General features: G+C 38.5%; 1 protein-coding gene and 1 non-coding gene across 2 annotated transcripts in view; both read left to right on the top strand.

Moving 5' to 3' along the window:
• Positions 1-20,203, top strand: part of COL4A4 (collagen type IV alpha 4 chain) — a 139,428-nt gene that overhangs the window by 44,952 nt on the left and 74,273 nt on the right. The window contains exons 5-19 of the mRNA XM_068544321.1: positions 746-880; positions 1,666-1,710; positions 2,417-2,533; positions 6,251-6,319; positions 8,974-9,009; positions 10,327-10,389; positions 10,748-10,783; positions 10,998-11,039; positions 14,234-14,314; positions 15,141-15,194; positions 15,457-15,516; positions 16,404-16,448; positions 16,928-16,981; positions 17,736-17,805; positions 18,336-18,440. Of these exons, the coding sequence (XP_068400422.1) occupies positions 746-880; positions 1,666-1,710; positions 2,417-2,533; positions 6,251-6,319; positions 8,974-9,009; positions 10,327-10,389; positions 10,748-10,783; positions 10,998-11,039; positions 14,234-14,314; positions 15,141-15,194; positions 15,457-15,516; positions 16,404-16,448; positions 16,928-16,981; positions 17,736-17,805; positions 18,336-18,440 (1,012 nt within the window). The remainder of the gene's footprint in view (positions 1-745; positions 881-1,665; positions 1,711-2,416; positions 2,534-6,250; positions 6,320-8,973; positions 9,010-10,326; positions 10,390-10,747; positions 10,784-10,997; positions 11,040-14,233; positions 14,315-15,140; positions 15,195-15,456; positions 15,517-16,403; positions 16,449-16,927; positions 16,982-17,735; positions 17,806-18,335; positions 18,441-20,203) is intronic.
• LOC137765519 (small nucleolar RNA SNORD34) lies at positions 16,746-16,818 on the top strand. Its single transcript, XR_011074173.1, has one exon. It is a non-coding gene; the product is annotated as a small nucleolar RNA SNORD34 (small nucleolar RNA).

The following is a 20,203-nucleotide window of genomic DNA, read 5'->3' on the forward strand; positions in this document are numbered from 1 at the left end:
ACCTTCCTACTCCTAGAAAGAGCTGTGAGACTCCCTGTCATAACTGAACATTCATTCACTGCATCAGTGCATCTAAATGCAACGGAGAACAGGCTTAAAGGGAGCAAGGAGTTCCTCATCTTTGTCCCAGAGATGTTCCCACTGTGGGTTTAGGGGGAGAACTGAGTTCCTGAAACTTCTTTGCCTAAAATAAAAGGTGATGTTTTCATTCATGGAAAGAAAGTTGGATTGCATAAAAATAATGTGACATGGAGAGCCTGATTCCAAATTACGGATAATAAATTAGATAAAAGCAGCTAAAAAAGAAATGTTTCCCCCCTAAAAGGGCAGACAACTTATGAGCCATTTGAAGTAAATAAAAGATCTGGCAGTTTTTCCTCACTCTTAACTTGTGTCACTTACATAATGTTAATGAGACTTTGATTTTTAAAAATTACTTACTTCACTAAACAGCTCAAGATTTATAAATTTCAATGACAGAATGAAAATAGTAAGAGAACTATAATTAGTTTATAGATGTGTGTGTACATGCAGTAATTCAAATTTATTGTACAGCTTTGATTCAGATTGAAAAAGGCAACATTTTCTCTTTTTATAATTAATTGATCGTTCGTGCTTCTATTATTAGAGTTTGCTCCATCTTTAATTTTCTAGTTTTCTGTAAACCCAAGTCACCATATTTTTTTGTTAGAAAACATTACCTAAGAATCATCCATCCCCCCGCCTTTTTAATCTTGCTTCTTAGGGTCAACCAGGACCACCAGGGCCACAGGGTCCTATTGGACCCCTGGGGCCACCAGGACCCATTGGAATTCCAGGAGAGAAAGGGATGAGAGGTGACAGTGGCCTTCCTGGAGCAGCAGGTGACAAGGGTGATAAGGTAAGCCTCTTCGTAAGTGAAAGATTGATATTAAACACTCATCAGAATTGCTATGCCAGATTTTTTAATAATCACGAGTAGTACCTATTTGAACCTTAGAAAAATCAGGTCTAAACTCCTCTTCAATATTCAGTCCTCATTCCTAACCCCTTTCCAGAGGAGCATGCCTTTCTGGACCTTTTCTAGGCACGTAAATACATGAGTTTACCCAGTGAGGAGTGGTTTTCTTTATGGCTTTTTTAAAAAACCTAACTGATACTATATGTATCATGCAGAGCCATTTTTTTTACTCAACCATATGGCTTGGAGATCATTCCGTATCAATTTATGTAGATTGAATTTACTCCTTTAAAAACACTCTATGATATGCCATAATATGGATAAAACTATAGTTTATTCCCTGTTGATGAGAATTTGAGATCCTAGTCTAACTTCGTGTAGTGCAAGTGTGCAAAAACAGTCCTGTAAATTACCTGTGTTTACATTTAAGAGTTTGTTTCTCTAGGATAGAGTCTGAGAAGTTGAATTTCCGGTTATAGGGTATTGAATGTATTCTTTGAACTAATATTGCCAATGTTGGCTTCCTAAGTACAAAAAGAAAAGCACAAACGGTTGATTTCCAAATGTTGGCATTTGAGCTCCTTAATATAAAGATAGATGACAATGACTGATAAGGTTTTTTTCTTAAAACAAGTTATTAATTATTAATGTTTTTAAGTAAATTAACCTGTTAATGTAATAATTTTGTAGCTTTTATATCTTTGTTTTATTTTCTGGGATTTTAGGGTCCAACCGGTGTTCCTGGATTCCCAGGTTTGGATGGGATACCTGTAAGTATCCTTAAATTTTCTCCATTTTTTTTAAAGAAGGGAGAGACACTCATCAAAGCCCTTAAAATCACATGTTTTGTATATATATAAAATATATTTATATGATATATATTATATATAATATATATGGTAGACTCTTCTTTATTTTCTTATTTTAGTAAATGGAAGAGTGCTTGCATTTCAATTTCGTGTAATAACTCTGAGACCAAAACATTTTACTTGAAGAACAAGGTTTTCAAAAAGATTGGAAAAAAGCATTCCAAAATATGAGCTCGTATACTTGTCAGGTCAAGTACAATGTTCTGGAAATAAATTTATACTCATCACAAAAGTTTGTATTTGCTGGTGAGTCCTAATGGTGGGAGTGGGCTTAAACCTCTCATTGCTGATATGAAAACTAGAGGAAAGAAGGAAAAGGTATTTGGCAGGGTTTATAATTCATTAGAGTCTTTCTAAGGATTTCAAGGAAGATTTCCTCCCTAATTTCTGAAAATACTCCAGACTAAATTAATTTAAATTGGGGTATATGAAAATAGATTTATTTATTTTTACTATGCTACATAGTTCTTGTGGGTGGGGAAGGAAGTTTCACAAAACTGAACGACATGTGAGTCACAGTTGCCATAATTTGGGGACCCATATTGCAGAAGCTTTTTGTTATGGTATTCTTGCAAAAATGCTTCACCTATAATTTTGTTTCTTGTAGGGGCACCCAGGGCCTCCTGGATCCAGAGGCAAATCTGGCATAGATGGCTACAATGGCTCAAGAGGTGCTCCAGGGTTTCCAGGAGAAAGAGGAGCTCTTGGCCCACAAGGCTCCCCAGTAAGACAGCCACAGTTCATCCTAGTGGGAATCTTAAGTGAAAAGGCCCTCCAGTGGGAACAGGCTGGATGTGTTCAAGAAACAGAGCTGTTACAAGTGTACTGGGAGCCTGGTGAACAAATGCGGGTGACCGGAGGATGAGGACAGAGAGTTGGGCAGGACTTAGAAGACACGGGACCTTGTAGACTATGGAAGGAAACTGGGTTTTCTTTTCCATGCCATGGGAATGCACTGGATGGTTTTTTTTTTTTTTTTTTTTTATAAATTTATTTATTTTATTTATTTTCATTTTTGGCTGTGTTGGGTCTCCATTGTTTCACGCAGTCTTTCTCTAGTTGCGGTGAGCGGGGGCTACTCTTCCTTGCGGTGCGTGAGCTTCTCATTGCGGTGGCTTCTCTTGTTGCTGAGCATGGGCTCTAGACGCATGGGCTTCAGTAGTTGTGGCACGCAGGCTCAGTAGTTGAGGCTCACGGGCTCTAGAGCGCAGGCTCACTAGCTGTGGCTCACGGGCTTAGTTGCTCTGCGGCATGTGGGATCTTCCCGGACCAGGGATCGAACCCGTGTCCCTTGCATCGTCAGGCGGATTCTTAACCACTGCACCACCAGGGAAGCCCTGCATGGTTTTAAGGAAGGAAGAAATATGATCTGACTGATGTTCTATCACAATGCTCCTGGCGGCCATACAGAGAATGGATAATAGGGGGAGGGAGGCCACTTAGCAAAACTTAGGTTGTTTATCATTCAGGGTTCACTGCAGATACTTAAACCCCTCTAGGTATTTCAAGCCGAGAGGAATTTAATACCAGGAATTTGGCACTTAATATAATGGTTGGAGGATTGAAACTCCAGGGTCACTATGGGACTTCTGATTTCAAGGGCTCACATGACTTAGCTGAGATTCAGAAGTCAGAAGCGTCTCTTGCACCTCAACCACTGGCCGCTCTTCTGAATGTCGAGACACCAGCAAACGCTCAAGTTTCTAACTTCCTGCTTGGCAGCATCAGCAGTACCCGAAGAGGATGTCTTCCTCAATTCTGCCTCCCAAGTCTCATAAGTACATCTCCCAGGTGGAACCTACTTCTCACCCAGCTGCAAAGCAGTCTGGGAAATGTAGTCTTTAGCTTTCTAGCTCCTGTAATGCAAAAAGATAAATGGAAGAGATTTGGAATGGAGGTCCAGAAACAGCTGACAATATCCAACACTTAACTTTACAGCTTTTAGTTTTTTATTTTTCCTTCAAAAATTTGGACTTTTATTTAAAAATAACTTCAGCAAGAACTACCCTTTCCTCTACCACTTATAGCCCCTTTCTCTCTCTTTCTTTTCCTTTTTTCTCACTTAAATAAAGACTAGAGATAATTTACTCTTTCAAAGCTGATTTTCTGTGACTGTTTTTCAGCCTTTCCATTTCTGTAATTAAATATCATTTCCTGAGATTCCTTCTAAAAGGTTTCCTCATCACCACCACAATCATCTTGCTTTCTTCTGTGAGTTTTTCCTTTGTTCCAGATCGTAGTAGAAATGATCGATCTGAACACAAAACTCAAAAAGGAATTTCCATATTCACATTTTTCTTGTGGTACCAAGTAACAACCAACTCCCATTGTTAAGCTCCTCAGCCACTCTTTATTTTCAAACTCAGCCCCCTTGGGGGCTCAAGTGCAGTCTGGTGAATGCACGTCTCTTAAGATCTTCAAATTGGATCATGCCTCTTTCTACTGCGCATCCGTGAACATTCAGGAGAGCCGGGTTCTCGATTTTAGCTTGAACACAGCATGTAGTACTGACCACAGTACTGAAGTTTGTCATAATGATCTCTTTGCAAAGCAATTTTCTTTCCCTTGACCCGTTTCTTATATGGGCAGTGCTCACTTTGCACACAGTGTGAGATGTTAAGAATGGCATGCAATCTGAAGGCACACAAAGCAGCCTTTACATCCAATGGGAAAATTACTATTGTTCCATGACCTTTAAGATATTTTGTTAAAACATCATAAATATATAGAGAAAAAATTTTAAACTAATATTTATTTAGTACATTGTAATCTAAAGCATTAGAAACATTGAAAATTAAAGGGTTTTCTTTCTTTTGTAAAAACTTACCAAGGCGGTTTGAACTGTGCTTGCTGTCTTCTGGTCCCATAACTTAGGACATGAAGTGACTGTGTTTTCTATGCTTTGGTGAATGTCATACTCTTCTCTAAGCTTGGACCAGCTTCCAGTGTGGTGAAATATCTCTGAGAGTTTCTTTAACGTGAAGTTCTTCTGCCGGTGTCACTCCCTCTGTCACATCTTCATCCTTTTGGTCACAACCACTTCCCTCTTTTATGTTGATAAGTTTGCCTTCCTAAGTCCCTCTGGCTTGAATGACAGCAGTGACAACATTCCCACAATATCTATTCTTTCCCTAATTCCACTTACATTCTATTTGAATTTCACCTCCACTGTTAGCATTTTTCATTTCCTCACTTCATTTTCATCTTTCTTGGCAATCCTCTCTTTCAATGATCTGTTTTTATGAAGTGTCCTTTGGGTTTATCACTGGGAGACAAGGGACAACACAGCTACATACTTCGTTGTCTGTGTGTGAACTAACAGATTTTAGTGACCAGTCACTGATAGACTTTGAAAGGAGTGATGTGATCAGTTGGTGATCCTGATTCACATGTTACTTATGTAGTGATTTGCGGACCAATGAGCCAGCAGTGATGTTTGTACTTTATGCAGTGACTCAGTTAATTAATACACAGTGGTAACTGAAATTTGAACCAGTTGGTTGGAGGACTGGTGTGATGTAACTTATTTGTGGAAGTGAAACTCACACGTATTGGGACTGTGCGAAGCAACAATTGCTTGTGTAGGCAAATCTGATTTCTCAAGGAAAGTGTTGATGTAATTTACCACAAAACTGTTTAGTATCTCCCATTGGAAGCGAAGTCAAGCACCCTCCTGAGAGGGATTAACTTTGAAATCTGCATGTCCTTCACAGGAACTTGATACATGAAGATGGTAGAATTTTCATGTGGTAACCAAGTTAAGGTGTATTAAGATATTAAGTAGGATATTAAGATATTAAGTAGGAAAACTTTGGGGAGAAAGTACATCGAGGTATTTCATTCACTTTTAAAAATTACTCTAAGTAAGCAAACTTGCAGCTATGTATAAAAACCTTCTAAAAGGAACATGTTTTTTTTTTAAAAGTTAATCTTACAACAGATAACTAGGCTCTGTTTTGAATACAAATACTTAAATGGATAAAATAATTTTTTTGCTATTTCTAGGGCATAAATTATTAACTGACAAGTGCAAAATTGTTTACTTATAAGTATAATACAAGTATTATGTGCATTATGTTGTGAAGAAAAGTGCAATTTTCCTGCTGAATAATTAGTAAACAGCTATAAATGTATTAGTATTGTATATAACCTATATAAATATATTACATATTTATAATATATATAAATATTTGTCATATATTTATAAATATATTAGTAGATATTCTGTCTTAGGAGATTCCTCAATAGATCTTAACCAAATATTAAATAAGTATATATGACAACCTTAGGATGATAATAATAATGAAAATGAAGAAATCTCCACTAGTGAAATATGATTATAATGGTAATTTTATTGGTGAGTAATATTTCATTTGCAAAAGAAAATACAGAAATAGTAATATGCTCTTTTCCTCTCTTAAAGTGAATATTTTATTTTCAGGGCCTTCTTGGGAAAAAAGGAGAAAAAGGAAATTCAGTGTTCATTTTAGGTGTCATTAAAGGTATTCAGGTAAGCTTTACAATCAGGGTGGGTTTAAAACAATGCTTTTCTATATAAGTAAATCCATGCAGAAAACACATAGACTGAGATACCTTTAAAATGTCTCTGAGGACACTGGTTTTGATCATTACCCTGACCCTCTGGGATGGCGCATACTTCTTGTGTGAAGGCACTTGGCTTTAGCTTCTCTGGTTGCAAAATTCCCCTCCCTCCCTATGATTCTCGCAGAGTTGCAATGAATACATTTATTTCAGGGTTTCTCAGCCTCGGCACTGTTGACATTTTGGGCCAGTTAATCATTTGTCATGGAGGCTGACCTGTGTATTGTAGGATGTTGAACAGTTTCCCTGGCGTCTACCCATTAGATGCCAGTAACACACCCCTGACCGCCCACACACACACCCAAACAGTATCTCCAGACATTACCAGATGTCTCCTGGGGGAAAAATCACTTCCAGCTGAGAATCATTAATTACTTTGTAGTTAAAATATTGTGATATTAATACTTACCATTCATGATGATAGAAGTCACCACCATTGAACTTGAAAATTGTAGAAACCTGAGAGCACTATCCTTAGCAAATGAAATGCTTTTGTGTTTTTCACAGAGAATGATGTACAAATATTCAGAAATAAACTCTTGAATGACCACCGCATCTCTCTAATCTGAGTAGCCGTGGATAAGCAGAAGGAGATCGCTAGATATGATAAACTCAAGAGGAGAGATACAGTACATTTTCAAGACACGGTCATTTCTCTTAAGGAAAGATATTCCACAATAATTATATAAAAGTAGTCCTAGATTGCCTCTATCAGATTCCAAGTCCTGTGCCACCTGGAGTGGGCACACCTGAGTGGTGATCCCTTAAGTGAGCTTAACAATATTTGTTTACAGCCTCTGTGCCTATTCTTACTTGTTAGACAGGAAGCACTATGCTTCTATTTATAGCTTAAATGATAAATTCATAAACTTAGCATCAAAAACAGGGTCATTCTAGGACCCAGTATGATGTATTGGAAGGAGTGAACTGACCCTTACCTACTACTGTGACTTTAAGCAACCCCCTTAACCTCTCTGAGCCTCATTTTCCTTATTTGTGAAAGAAAATTAATATCCACCCTGCCTTCCTCTCAGTGCTGATGATCTGTTATAATAATTTATACTGCCATGTACTGTAAAATATAATGTACAGTACAATCTTAGTTATGGTGAGTATTCTTTGGTAATTGTGCAAGAAAGAACAAGCGAGACAGAAAGGGAGATGAATATAGAGAATTCCTCATCTTAAAGAGAAACAGAGGATCCCTAATGAAAGTGGTGTGCAGATCAATAGCCTTGGAGAAACAATGGTTTTAAGAGCCTATATCCACTTCATACCCATTTGGATGATTATTATTAGAAAAAGAAAAACAAAATAACGTGTTAGTAATTATGTGCAAGAGTTGGAACCCTTGTGCATTGCTGGTGGGAATGTAAAATGGTGTAGCTGCTGTGGAAAATGGTAGGGTGATTGCTCAAAAACTTAAATGTGGAATTACCCTATGACCCAGCTATTCTACTTCTAGATATGTTCTCCCAAAAATGAAGGCAGGGACTCAAACAGATATTTGTACACCCATATTCATAGCAGCATATTCACAATAGCCAAAAGGTAGAAGCAACCCAAGTGTCTACCTACTGATGAATGGATGAACAGAGTGTAGTACATACACACATACAACACAATATTATTCAGCCTTAAAAAGTCAGGGAATTCTAAAGCATGCTACAACATGGTTGAACCCTGAGGTCATTATGCTGGGTGTAATAAGCTGGTCACAAAAGGACAGAAAATGTGTGATTCCACTTAGATGAGGTCCCTAGAGTAGTCAAATTCATAGAGACAGAAAGTAGATGGTGTTTGCCAGGGGCTGGGGAAGGGGGGATGGGGGCTAGTATTTAATGGATACAGGATTTCCATGAGGAAATGAAAAAGTTTGGACAATGCAAGCACAACATGGTTGCACAACATGATGAATGTATTTAATGCCACAGAACCATACACTTAAAAAAGGTTACAATGTTAAAATTTATCATATGTATATTTTGCGGTATATTTTACATTTTGAAAAAAAAAAAAAGAGTCTGTATTCAAGAGAACATACACCCCTTGATCCTTTAAAGTGAGTAGAGTCTCAGGGCAGAGTCACAAAGCGGTAGATGTGCATGGAGGCCGGAGGCAGAGAGGGTTTCCACACGAATTCCCTTTACATCTGCTCCGGGGTGATAACAAGGTGTTAATTAAGGGAGGAAAGGTCTGCCAATCAGATGACAGACAGTTAAACTGATGAAATGGGACCACTGGATCGAGAATTCAGAGCTTTTTTTTTTTCTTTAGAACATTTTAAACTGAGAGATGAAATCTCATCTTGATTCCATGTCCTCCTGACTCCAGCAATCTTTCCCTGGTTTCAGCTGAGTAGAAGTAGAATTCAGGGCTTAAGAATGGAGACGGAAAAGCACCTCCATAGAGCCCTTCCACAGCTGTCTGTTCAACACTGAAAAACTGAACAAACTGCACAGACAGTCCAAATAAGTCCTGTGTGTGTGTTTTTACTTTTATGTTGTGTGTTTTAGGGAAATGGTGTTGCTCTTCTAATGCAATGTACTGATACTATTGCAGGGTGACAGAGGGGACCCAGGACCTCCCGGCTTACCAGTAAGTCTCCTGGGCAGGCCGTGTGCTTCTGTTTGCTCCTCAAATAGCCTATGGTCTCCACTAGTTTGCATCTCAGCAGGACCGGCTACCTAACTTGCAGGGCCCACCTGGTGCAAAATGAAAATATAGGTCTCTTGTTCAAAAATTATTACAAATTTCAAGATGCTGACAGCAGAGCATTAAATCAAGCATGAGGCCCTATGTGACTGCACAGGTCACGGGCCCACAGAGCCGTCCTTGAATCTCAGCAAGGTCCGGCTTACCTTTCTCTTCTATCTTGCAATGATCATTTGTATTGCTTGGGTAGCTATAGTCGCTTAATTTTTAGGAAGATAATTCCGCTTAGAAACTACCTAAATAATATATGTCCAGTGAAAATGATTTTGCTTGCTGAATCAGTAATTGTGTATTATGTTTAATATTTTGCCCTATCTTCATGTTCCTGGAATTTGTAATTCAATGATTATATTTGTCTTTCCAATTCATCAATATTCACAAGATTAAAACTGAAAGCAATTTTGCCTCCTAATGGTTCACCTATAATTTTGTTTGGTAACTTCTAGCTGTTGACAGGATTACTTTCCCAGGTTGGTTTTTCCTTACTACTCCGGAAGCTCCGTTCTACGTTATGAATGAGATACCTTGGTGTCACTGTTAAAATAAATACCGATTCATTCTCTAGGAGAGAGTAATGCCATTGCACACTCTCAAATCATTTGACATGGGCAGGGTGAGTGGGAGAACCGAGCCCCTTTCTCCATACTTCTAGAACTGCCCAACTATAACCTTTCCTTGTGAATTTGTGTGTTATTATGCTGTAACTTAACATGTTGCAGAAAATTGTTTATGGCTGAATTGCCTTGATCTTGAACTGGGGACATTTCTATTCACACTGATCTTATAGGGCACGTTGAAAGGATATATTAGAGTATAACTACATTAATATTTTAATTTATTTAATTCTAAGTGATATTAATATTGTAAAAGCATTTTGATGTATGTTAAATTTATAACATATATGGAATTTAGGAGTAACAAGGTTTCTTTGTTCTCTACTTTTGCTACTACAAGATTTATTTGTGAGTAAGTAGATTGACCTCTGGGTCTTAACTGAATCCCAAACGTAGGAGTTAGTCACACCCACCAGAGTGCTACCGCCTGCCAGCTCGGTGCCCTTTTCCCAGCTGTGTCAGGGCTACTGTCCAAGATGACGCAGCAGGGCAGGTGTACTTCATCCACCTGGGATTGCAGGCAGCTCTCCCATGAACGATGATTATGGTTTTCGGTAACGGATTCACTGATTTTTCTCGTGTTTAGGGCTCAAGGGGAGCGAGAGGGCCAGCAGGCCCAGTGGGATACCCGGGAGAGCCAGGGTTAGCAGTAAGTACAGCACTGCTGAGTCTGTCTCTCTAAAAGCCTGATACTTAAATAAAGCAAAAGAAAGCAGAATTGCCGTCTTGGGCAATTCAGGCAGAGATGGGTTCTTTTCGAGATTATCACCTGATGAATCAGCCAACACCCACCATTATGAGCCTGAGTCCCTCCTGAAGCACGGGTCCCTGGAGGTGGGGGGCAGGAGGGGGTTGGGAGGGACAAGCAGCCCAGCCGTGGTAGGAAGTCCAGCCATGTGTGTTTCAAAATTAAGCGTTTCCTAAAGAGGAGCTTGGGACAACCAATAAGGGCACAGTCTGATCTCCATCACTGATAACTGATTTGTGTGTTTTTGCTGTTGATTTAGGGACCTCCAGGCCCTCCTGGGAATCCAGGGTTGAAGGTAGGCGGCCATGAGTAAGATACACAAATGAAGTCCGTGTACAATGAGATAAGTGACCACTAATATTTGTCGGAATCATGTCTTCCCTCTTTTTAGAATTCCCGAAGTATTTAATAAATACACTTCAACAAATTGCTTAACCAGAAGTCTTATTACTTGTGATTACTTTTTAATATTCCAAAGCAATCAGTTTCCTTTTTTTTTTCTTTTCCAGGGTAATCCTGGCGTGGGAGTAAAGGGGCAAATGGGAGACCCGGTAAGAACTCCCTTTTGCATGGAGGAGCAGACGTTAAAATGTATGGGCTACCGGAGTCGAGGAGACAGTTCTGATTACCGCTTAACTTGTGTTCATTCTCTCGTCACTGCCCAGCTTTATGGCTGAGAATTTGTCCTTGCTGAATTATTATGACACCATTACCCTTGACTATAAAATGACAGTTCTGACAAAACCTAACAGTAAATTCAATTTAATTTATATAACACACTTCCCCCAGCCCAAAGACATGGAATATTTCTGATAATATAATCCGGAGTAACAATTTGTTTAATTATGGATTTGTTTAGCTTAACTTGCCAATTTCATCAGAGTCCTAAACTTCACACATAAATAAAAATATGAATAACTGCGACCCAAAGCATTGAGCAACACACCGTCCACCCCTCACACCCATAGTCCTTTCTGCTGAAACACAAAACTAAGTAAGGATAAACTTTAGAAAAGTGCTTTAAGGTGGCAGCTCATCTGGAAACAATCTGAATGCTTAAGAGTTGTTGAGGAGCTCTTTCAACAACTGTGGGTAAATAGATATTGAGCATCTACCCTGTGCCAGGCTAGGATTGGTGCTTGGTGTGGGGATTTAGCAAGACAGACCTGATCTCGCTCTCATGGAGTTCCAGTGTGGTTGGGAAATTTATGGTACAGCCATTTAACACGCTTGCCAAAAATATATTGGAAGACGTCATGATGTGGGGAAATTCCAGGTTCTAGTACTTACTGGGCTGGCCAAAAAGTGCCTTCGGTTTTAAGTAAAAATAAAAGACACATTTTTCATTTTCACCAAGAACTTTATTGAACAATGTATTCACCCTTTTGTACCCCTACCTTCTGCCATTTTTCAGGCAACTTCATAGTTCCATCTTCTCAAAACTTTTTATCTTTTTGAGCAAAGAACTGTTCCAGGTGCCTTTTATAGTCTTCCAGGGAACTGAAATTTTTTCCATTAAGAGAATTTTGTAAAGACTGAAATAAATGGAAATCCAAAGGTGCAATGTCTGCTGAATACGACTGGTGAATCAGAACTTCCCAGCCAAGCTGTAACAGTTTTTGCCTGTCATCAAAGAAACATGCAGTCTTGCATTATCCTGATGGAAGGTTATGCATTTTCTGTTGACTAATTCTGGACACTTTTCGTCGAGTACCACTTTCAGTTGGTCTAATTGGGAGAAGTACTTGTTGGAATTAACCGTTTGGTTTTCCGGAAGGAGCTCATAATAGCGGACTCCCTTCCAATCCAACCATATACACAACATCACCTTCTTTGGATGAAGACCAGCCTTTGGTGTGGTTGGTGGTGGTTCATTTCGCTTGCGCCACAATCTCTTCCATTCCACACTGTTGTACAGTATCCGCTTTTCATTGCCCGTCAAAATTTGTTTTAAAAACAGAACTATTTCATTACGTTTCAGTAGAGAATCGCATGCGGAAATACGGTCAAGAAGGTTTTTTTCGCTTACGTGGAACTCAAACATCAAAACGATTCACATAACCAAGGCTGGTGCAAATAAATGATTTTCAGTGCTTGATGTGGACATTTTGAGTATGTCGGCCATCTCCTGCGTGGTATAATGTTGATTGTTCTCAATTAACGTCTCGATGTGATCGCTGTCAAGTTCAACTGGTCTACCCGACCGTGGAGCATCGTCCAGCGAGAAATCTCCAGCACGAAACTTCGCAAACCACTTTTGACACGTTCGATCAGTCACAGCACCTTCTCCATATACTGCACAAATCTTTTTGTGTGTTTCGGTTGCGTTTTTACCTTTTAAAGCATAATATGCTGAAACTGTTGCTTTTTTTCTTCCATCTTCAATATTAAAATGGCTACACAAAAATTCACCAATTTTGATGTCTTTTTTTTAAAGGCGCGCTGATATGACACCTGTCACATACAATCTAACAAAATTGTTTCGAATGAAGTTAAAGACAACTAAGTGCTACTAGAGCCATCTTATGGAAAAAACTGAACGAACCTTTTGGCCCACCCAATATGATAGGGAAATGTGCAAAAAATAGTGTTGTAAAATATATTAAATGATTTAAAATTTTAATAAAATATAAAAATATAAACTATATTCTACATTTAAATTGTTTATTATTATATAGTGTTACTTTCATTATAATATATATTTTTTTTATTGGGGTATAGTTGCTTTACAATGTTGTGTTAGTTTCTGCTGTACAGCAAAGTGAATCAGCTATAGGTATACATATATTTCCTTTTTCTTGGATTTCCTTCCCATTTAGGTCACCGCAGAGCATTGAGTAGAATCCCCCGTGCTATATAGCAGGTTCTCATTAGTTATCTATTTTATACATATTAGTTTATATATGTCAATTCCAAACTCCCAATTCATCCCACCCCCCTTTTCCCCCCTTGGTGTCTATACATTTGTTCTCCACATCTGTGTCTCTATTTCTGCCTTGCAAACAGGTTCATCTGTACCATTTTTCTAGATTCCACATATATGCATTAATGTATGGTATTTGTTTTTCTCTTTCTGACTTACTTCACTCTGTATGACAGTCTCTAGGTCCATCCATGTCTCTACAAATGACCCAATATCATTCCTTTTATGGCTGAGTAATATTCCATTGTGTATATGTACCACATCTTCTTTATCCATTCATCTGTTGATGGGCCTTTAGGTTGCTTCCATGACCTGGCTATTGTAAATAGTGCTGCGATGAACATTGGGGTGCATGTGTCTTTTTGAATAAGAGTCTTCTATTAGAGTTTTAAATTATGTTTAACACACCATTTAGTCACATATACATGTATACACACATGCATATTATGCACATATGTTTATATGTAGACATGTATATGTATACATGTATGCATGTATGTGTTATATACCCACACATACATACAAGCACACACACACCACAAAGAACTGTACCAGAGTTTTAATAGAGATTACCTCTGGTTGGTAGGATTATGGATCACTTATTTTTTAAATTCATTTTTAACGGTAAGTATGTATTATTTATGAAAAACAATAAACATTTAAAATTACATTATGTATTTGCCATGACTTTTATTTTAAATCCATGACATACAGGCTTGTAAGCATTATACCACAATATGTGGGTGAAAGTCTTCTTAGGTTCAATTTTTATTTCAAAATAAAGTTAATATGAAATTCTTATTATTTTGATTTTTTTAAAAGGGTGAGGTTGGCCAACAGGGTTCTCCAGGACCCACCCTTCTGGTGCAGCCCCCTGATTCTGGTCTCTATAAAGGAGAAAAGGTAATTCTCAATCCATATATTACCTTGGTAAAGTAGTCATAGCCAACATTTTCTGAACATGTTCCTGTGCCAGCAAAGAGCTGAGCACCTACGTGCAATGCTGCCTTGATCCCAAGGTAACCTTTACAGGTTGGTACTATTATTAGCTCCATTATACAGAGTTGAAAAAGTGAGACTTGGAAAGGTTACCAGTGTTCTCAAGTTTACCCAGCTGTTGAGTGGCATACCTAGCTTGGGCTGCTAAACTGTGACATGTCCTCCAGGATATAGTCCCCCATTCATGTCTTTCATATGGTCGCTGAAAATACCACTGGAAATCCAGCTGTCCTTTAGATGTTACATATGGATCTGATGCCTTGATAATTGAAAAGTGACATGCATAGAACCGAGCATGTAATAGACTCTTGGCAAATATTAATTCCTTTGTCAACCTCCAGCACTGATGTTACTGATGCCATGTGCACATTCTCTTGTCAGTTTTCAATTACTGGATTCAGTTTCACTACCTTGCTCAAAATGAGCCTCTCCTCTCAGTGGCTGCATTCCCAGCTTGCATCTGCTGCCCTGGTTCCATGGTGGCTCCCCCCCACCGCTCTGCCGCCCCACGCCCAACAATGCTACACCTCTTACACAGAACTGGCCTCCTGAAGAGTGTCAGGTTCAAAGGTGCGCTTGGATCTTAGTTGCTAATTACCGACAGTTGAAGAGTAATCCCTTATTAAAAAATTAGGAGAATGGCTGTTGAAAGAGGTAATTTCTTAAAGAGATGGAACTCAGTATGTTGAATAAAGCCAGTAAGCCAGATTATATTCATTGTGATTTTTAGGGTATTAAAGGAACGCCTGGAATCATTGGACCTCCCGGACCACCAGGACCCAAGGTAATTTATTTAAAGAACTTAAAAAATTGTATGATGTGCTATCTTAATTTAAAATTTTTTACATGGTTATTATCACTGCTTTAAATGCTGATATGTTACTAGAACTTTTCAATATTTTATCATAATTCTGTAGGAAGACTATTTCCAAAGTAGCTGTTTTCTTTAAGCTGCTGGCGATAATTTTTATTTCTCGTTTTGTTTTTGCATTCGTATTGCTGAAATACTGTTGCTTGAACTCCTCTAAAAGTGTCATCTCTTTAAGGGGGAACCCGCTATTGGGACAAAAGGCGAGAAAGGTATTCCTGGGTTTCCAGGACCTCGGGTAAGGATCATTCATGGCGTCCTTAACTTCAGTGAATTTGGAGGCATTTCTCTCTCACATTTTTATAAGACTAGATCAATATTTCTGAGAGTTAAAAAGTGGAGATTATCCCTAAGAGGAATACTATATCTTGGTCAGCAAGAACTGTGTGATAGCTAAGTACCCCAGAGCATCCCTTTCATGGACATTATTTGGATAAAACAGGCAAGCAGAAGATGGGAGAATTGGCAGGAAGTAATGGGATCGTGGCATTTTCTCACTGGCTCAGTGTCAGTGTGATAGTAGCTTGGAATTGTTCATTTGAGCCTATTTGATAAAAGAAGGTACTGATCTAGGGGCAGTAGCTAGAAAACAACTACAGCATCAGGCCTCAAACATCTCCACACATGTCACTAATGGGATCCCCATTCATAGAGTCACTATGAAGGCCAGACCTCGGTGAGCATGGGCATTGAGTTTATTTGACTCAGATTTAGTACTTAACGAGACAATATTGACTTCCATAGGAATTTTCATTGCTGATAATGCATAGAGCAACTATTAATCTCTAGACAAATTATGTTGCGATGATTCAAAGATATTTAGCCCAGTGCAAGCATTAAATAAATAAATTGAAATGGAAGAACAGCAAAAACAACAAAACTATGTTCTTAATTTAAAGCACTGTCAAGGACATTAATTTTTTTGAATAAGATTAAAGATCAATTAAAATAGCAAATGTTATAAAGAAATGGAATCTCTTTTATATTTATTTCCTTTATTCAGCTACCTTTGCAGACAAGATTAAATGCCAATGAAGCAATCTCATAAGGTGAAAAATGATTCACTGAACTGGTTTATGTATTTTGTTTTAATTCTGCTTGTGTTGATTTTTGTGAATTTATTAGGGGGACCCTGGCTTCTCTGGATCTCCAGGTTTTCCAGGATTAAAGGTAAATGAACATAATTATAGAGAGGATAAATACATATTCATTAGTAAATGCAATTCAGTATCATTCAAAAGTTGTACCAGGGCCTGTAGACTCCCACACAGTAATGAGAAAGGAAACACATTTATTTTATAAGTTACATGATTTCACTGTGGGTACAAAAACTAAAGCACAAAACTGTCTGATGCAACCCCAAAGCAGTGTTAAGATTTTGTACAGAATCTCAGTGAGTATGTGTCATTCAGATTAAATGGGAATGAGATAATTTGTCACCCAATCACGTTTTTTAAAAAAGGCATGTTTCATCCGTGATGTTCTGCAATTACCTTCATTGTTTGATCCTCATGAAAACAACACTGTATATATTATGCATTGTTTTATTTCCTGTAAATTTTGTAGGTAAATATGTGCATACAAATAAATACTTTATATATGCTTTAAAAAATAAAAATAAAAAAAGGCATGTTTTTGGTTATTTGTAGGGTGAACCAGGAGTGTTTGGAGATCCTGGGCCGTTTGGATTTCTTGGTCCAAAGGTAAAAAAGTGAGCCTATCTGATAACATCCTATATCCCTTATGTTATCTTATTTATTTTTTTAAATATTTCAAAGAATCATTCAAAATTGAGTTCATTTTGCTTATATTATTTTAATGCATGTTGTAATGATTACATTTTACATTTGAGCAATGATCCTTTTGAAGGTGAATAATAATGAGAGATTCAAAAATTCCATAGGGATTATACAGTATCATGATTAAAAACAGAGGGAACCGAGGAGAGTTCTTTGCTTTGAACACCACTGCATTTTTTCGTTCCTTTTTATGTGACCTCACCTTCAGCACTTGTGCAGGACAAGCCATGGTGGCATTAAGGTGACACAATTAAGGGGGACAATATCTGCTGCTAAAATAAAATGTAGGTTCAGATCCTATAGGCAAATAAACTATTTGTTCTAGAGTGCAAGTTAGACATTAATGCTCATAATAGATCTAAGAAACTTCATGGCTTCAGAAGTATCTAGTTGATGCACATGGAAGCATTTTTGGAGTTTGAATTTTTTTTCTTTTGGGAGAACTTTCCCAGTTGGCTGTTAACTTCTGCTTGTAGGTGGGAGGTCTCATACTTTTGTTCCTCTTAGACCACCATGAGCTATTTATTTCTCTAGTCAGCATATAGGCTTTGTTTCCTATATGAATGCACTCTTGGTGATGCTAATATTTACTTAGTGCCAGGAAACATGTGAAAAAGGTTAATATTTCTAAGAAAAGTGAATGAATGAATGATTTCAGGGAGATCCTGGAGACCACGGGCACCCAGGACCACCAGGGGTTTTGGCAACTCCAGCTCTTCCACTCAAAGGTTTGTGTTCCATTCGATTTCTCTATAAATTATGCTGAAACGGGATTTGCGCAGTTCCAAAAGAAGAGTTTGGCCTAGTCCTTCTGTAGTTTACACACTCGGCAGGCTAAATATGTGAACTTTTACCGTGAATGTATAATTATACTAGTGCAAGTAGAGATGTGCATCTTGGTTTGTCTCTATCAGCCATAAGACACCAAATTTTATTTTAGTGGGTGAACATGCTGGGATTTTTATTGTGTTACCTTTCAGAAAGTAGGTTTTTTAATCGCTAGAAATGTGTGAAACCATTTGACTAAGACCTGCCAAGACGCCGCCTCCAGGAAGTAAGCAGCCTAGATCAGTGACAAATTCAGCACTACTTCATGTGTCTGCAGAGGAGGGTCTAAGTTATTGCACTTTAAACGTGATGAGAAGCTGCAAAACAATCTCCTGTTGTACTTTAACAAGGCTCACAAAAAGTGATTGTGCGTGAGCCTTTAAATGTATATATATGTTTACTGTATACATTATGCCGTTATTTTTGGCAGGGCCTCCAGGGGATCCAGGGCACTCTGGCCGCTATGGAGAAACGGGGACTGTTGGACCACCAGGTCCCCCTGGTCCCCCTGGTAGACCAGGGGAAGTCTGTGCAGGTATGGCTTTTATTACATGCCAGGTTTGCTGCATCCTCTTCCACACCAGGGGCTCTCCACTCTAGCTGATATTAAAATCACCTTAGCATTGTTTCAAAAATACTGATGGCTGTGCCTACCCCAGATCAGGAATGTTGGACTCTCTGGGGGATGGATGGACCCAGGCATCTGCTATTATAAAAGTGTCCCCATACTTTTTTATTTTTGGCCGCACTGCACGGCATGTGGGATCTTGTTTCCCTGACCAGGGATGGAACCCACGCCCCCTGCATTGGCAGCACGGAGTCCTAACCGCTGGACCGCCAGGGAAGTACCCACCACCCGCCCCCAGCCCCTGCTTAAGTCTAATGCACAGCCAGGATTAAGAAGCACGGAGCTCAAACCAATTAATCATTTAATTGGAAGAAATCCAGGCTCCTGGACTGCACCTCAGAAATATTCAATCACTATCTCAGGGGTGTGATAAGAAATATGTATGTAAAACAGGCTTCCCACAAGATTACCAGATGCAGTTAAGATGTGGAAACTGCTGCTAGGGTTAGAGTGTGTCTTTAGATCTTTCCCACTTTCTTGGAAGGCTCTCTCTATGGACATCTACTTGTTAAAATTTAGTTCATCCACCTAGGCCCCAGCTTAAATCTTCTGCATGAAATGTGGAAATACAAAATTGCAAATTAAAAAATAAAATTTTGATTCGGACTTAGTTAAAAAATAAACAAAAAACAACAGCCCTCTCGCCCCCCAAAAAACCCCTATGGCTCATGGTAATATTTGATGAAAGGCCTGAGAAATAATCCTGTTGACACAAGGACTTTGAACTCCTTCAAGAGCTGTCTTAGTTAATATTCCCAGTGAGATTAAGAATGGAAGTTTAGGGAATATTTGCATTCTGTGAACCCAGGAAGACTGATTAAACATGTGGGGAGAAAAGTCTGGAATAAATGTAATTTTATCCGGTCTGTTTCATGTTATAGTTCCTGAGGAGTTAGAAGTTTCCTGAGATGTTCAACTGTGAACTACAAAGTTCTTCTTTAATGTTTCACGAAGCTAGCTTTCACTTTGTAGGATCTGATGACCACAAAGGCAGTAAATAAAGCTTTGTTTAGTTCATTTACTCTTTTGATATCGCAGCCATGGCTTAATTGACCCAGAACTATATAAATCACACAGAATACTCTGTTGGTTGGAGGCACTAGACTCTGCTCTTACATTTCTCCTTTCGGGCTTGTTTATAATAAAATACTACCTCCAGCAGATTGAAATCAAAACCCAGAGGGAGTAAGTAACACCTGTCTCTAGCAGATTCCAAACCAAGTATAACAGGAAGCCTCTTAATTCCAAAAATCTTTTTTAAAAGAATCCATATTTTGACTCCAACCTATAGTAAGAAATAATTTTATATTGTATAACATTTACATTACATTACACACATATATGCATACATACATACATATGGTTGAAACACAAATTTCACAAAATAATATCTCTGGGGTATCTGATGCGCTCTATTTTCTATTCCATTCTTTTCTTTTGAAAAAAAAAAAGTTTTTAATGCTGGCCACAACTGAATTGATTTCGTGTCCTATCAGTTGGTGGTCGAGGCTGCGATATGCCATACACTGTAACCCATTCTGCCTGTTGGAAGCTGGTTGAGCCTTCTCCCTGGTACTGGGACGAGACAGCAGGCAGCATCTGGGGCCATCCAGTGACTGATTATGGAGATTCTGAGTCAGGTCTTAGGACTGTTACGAAGACAACATAGT

This window comes from Eschrichtius robustus, chromosome 5, assembly GCF_028021215.1.
Source record: "Eschrichtius robustus isolate mEscRob2 chromosome 5, mEscRob2.pri, whole genome shotgun sequence".
Lineage (NCBI taxonomy): Eukaryota > Metazoa > Chordata > Mammalia > Artiodactyla > Eschrichtiidae > Eschrichtius > Eschrichtius robustus.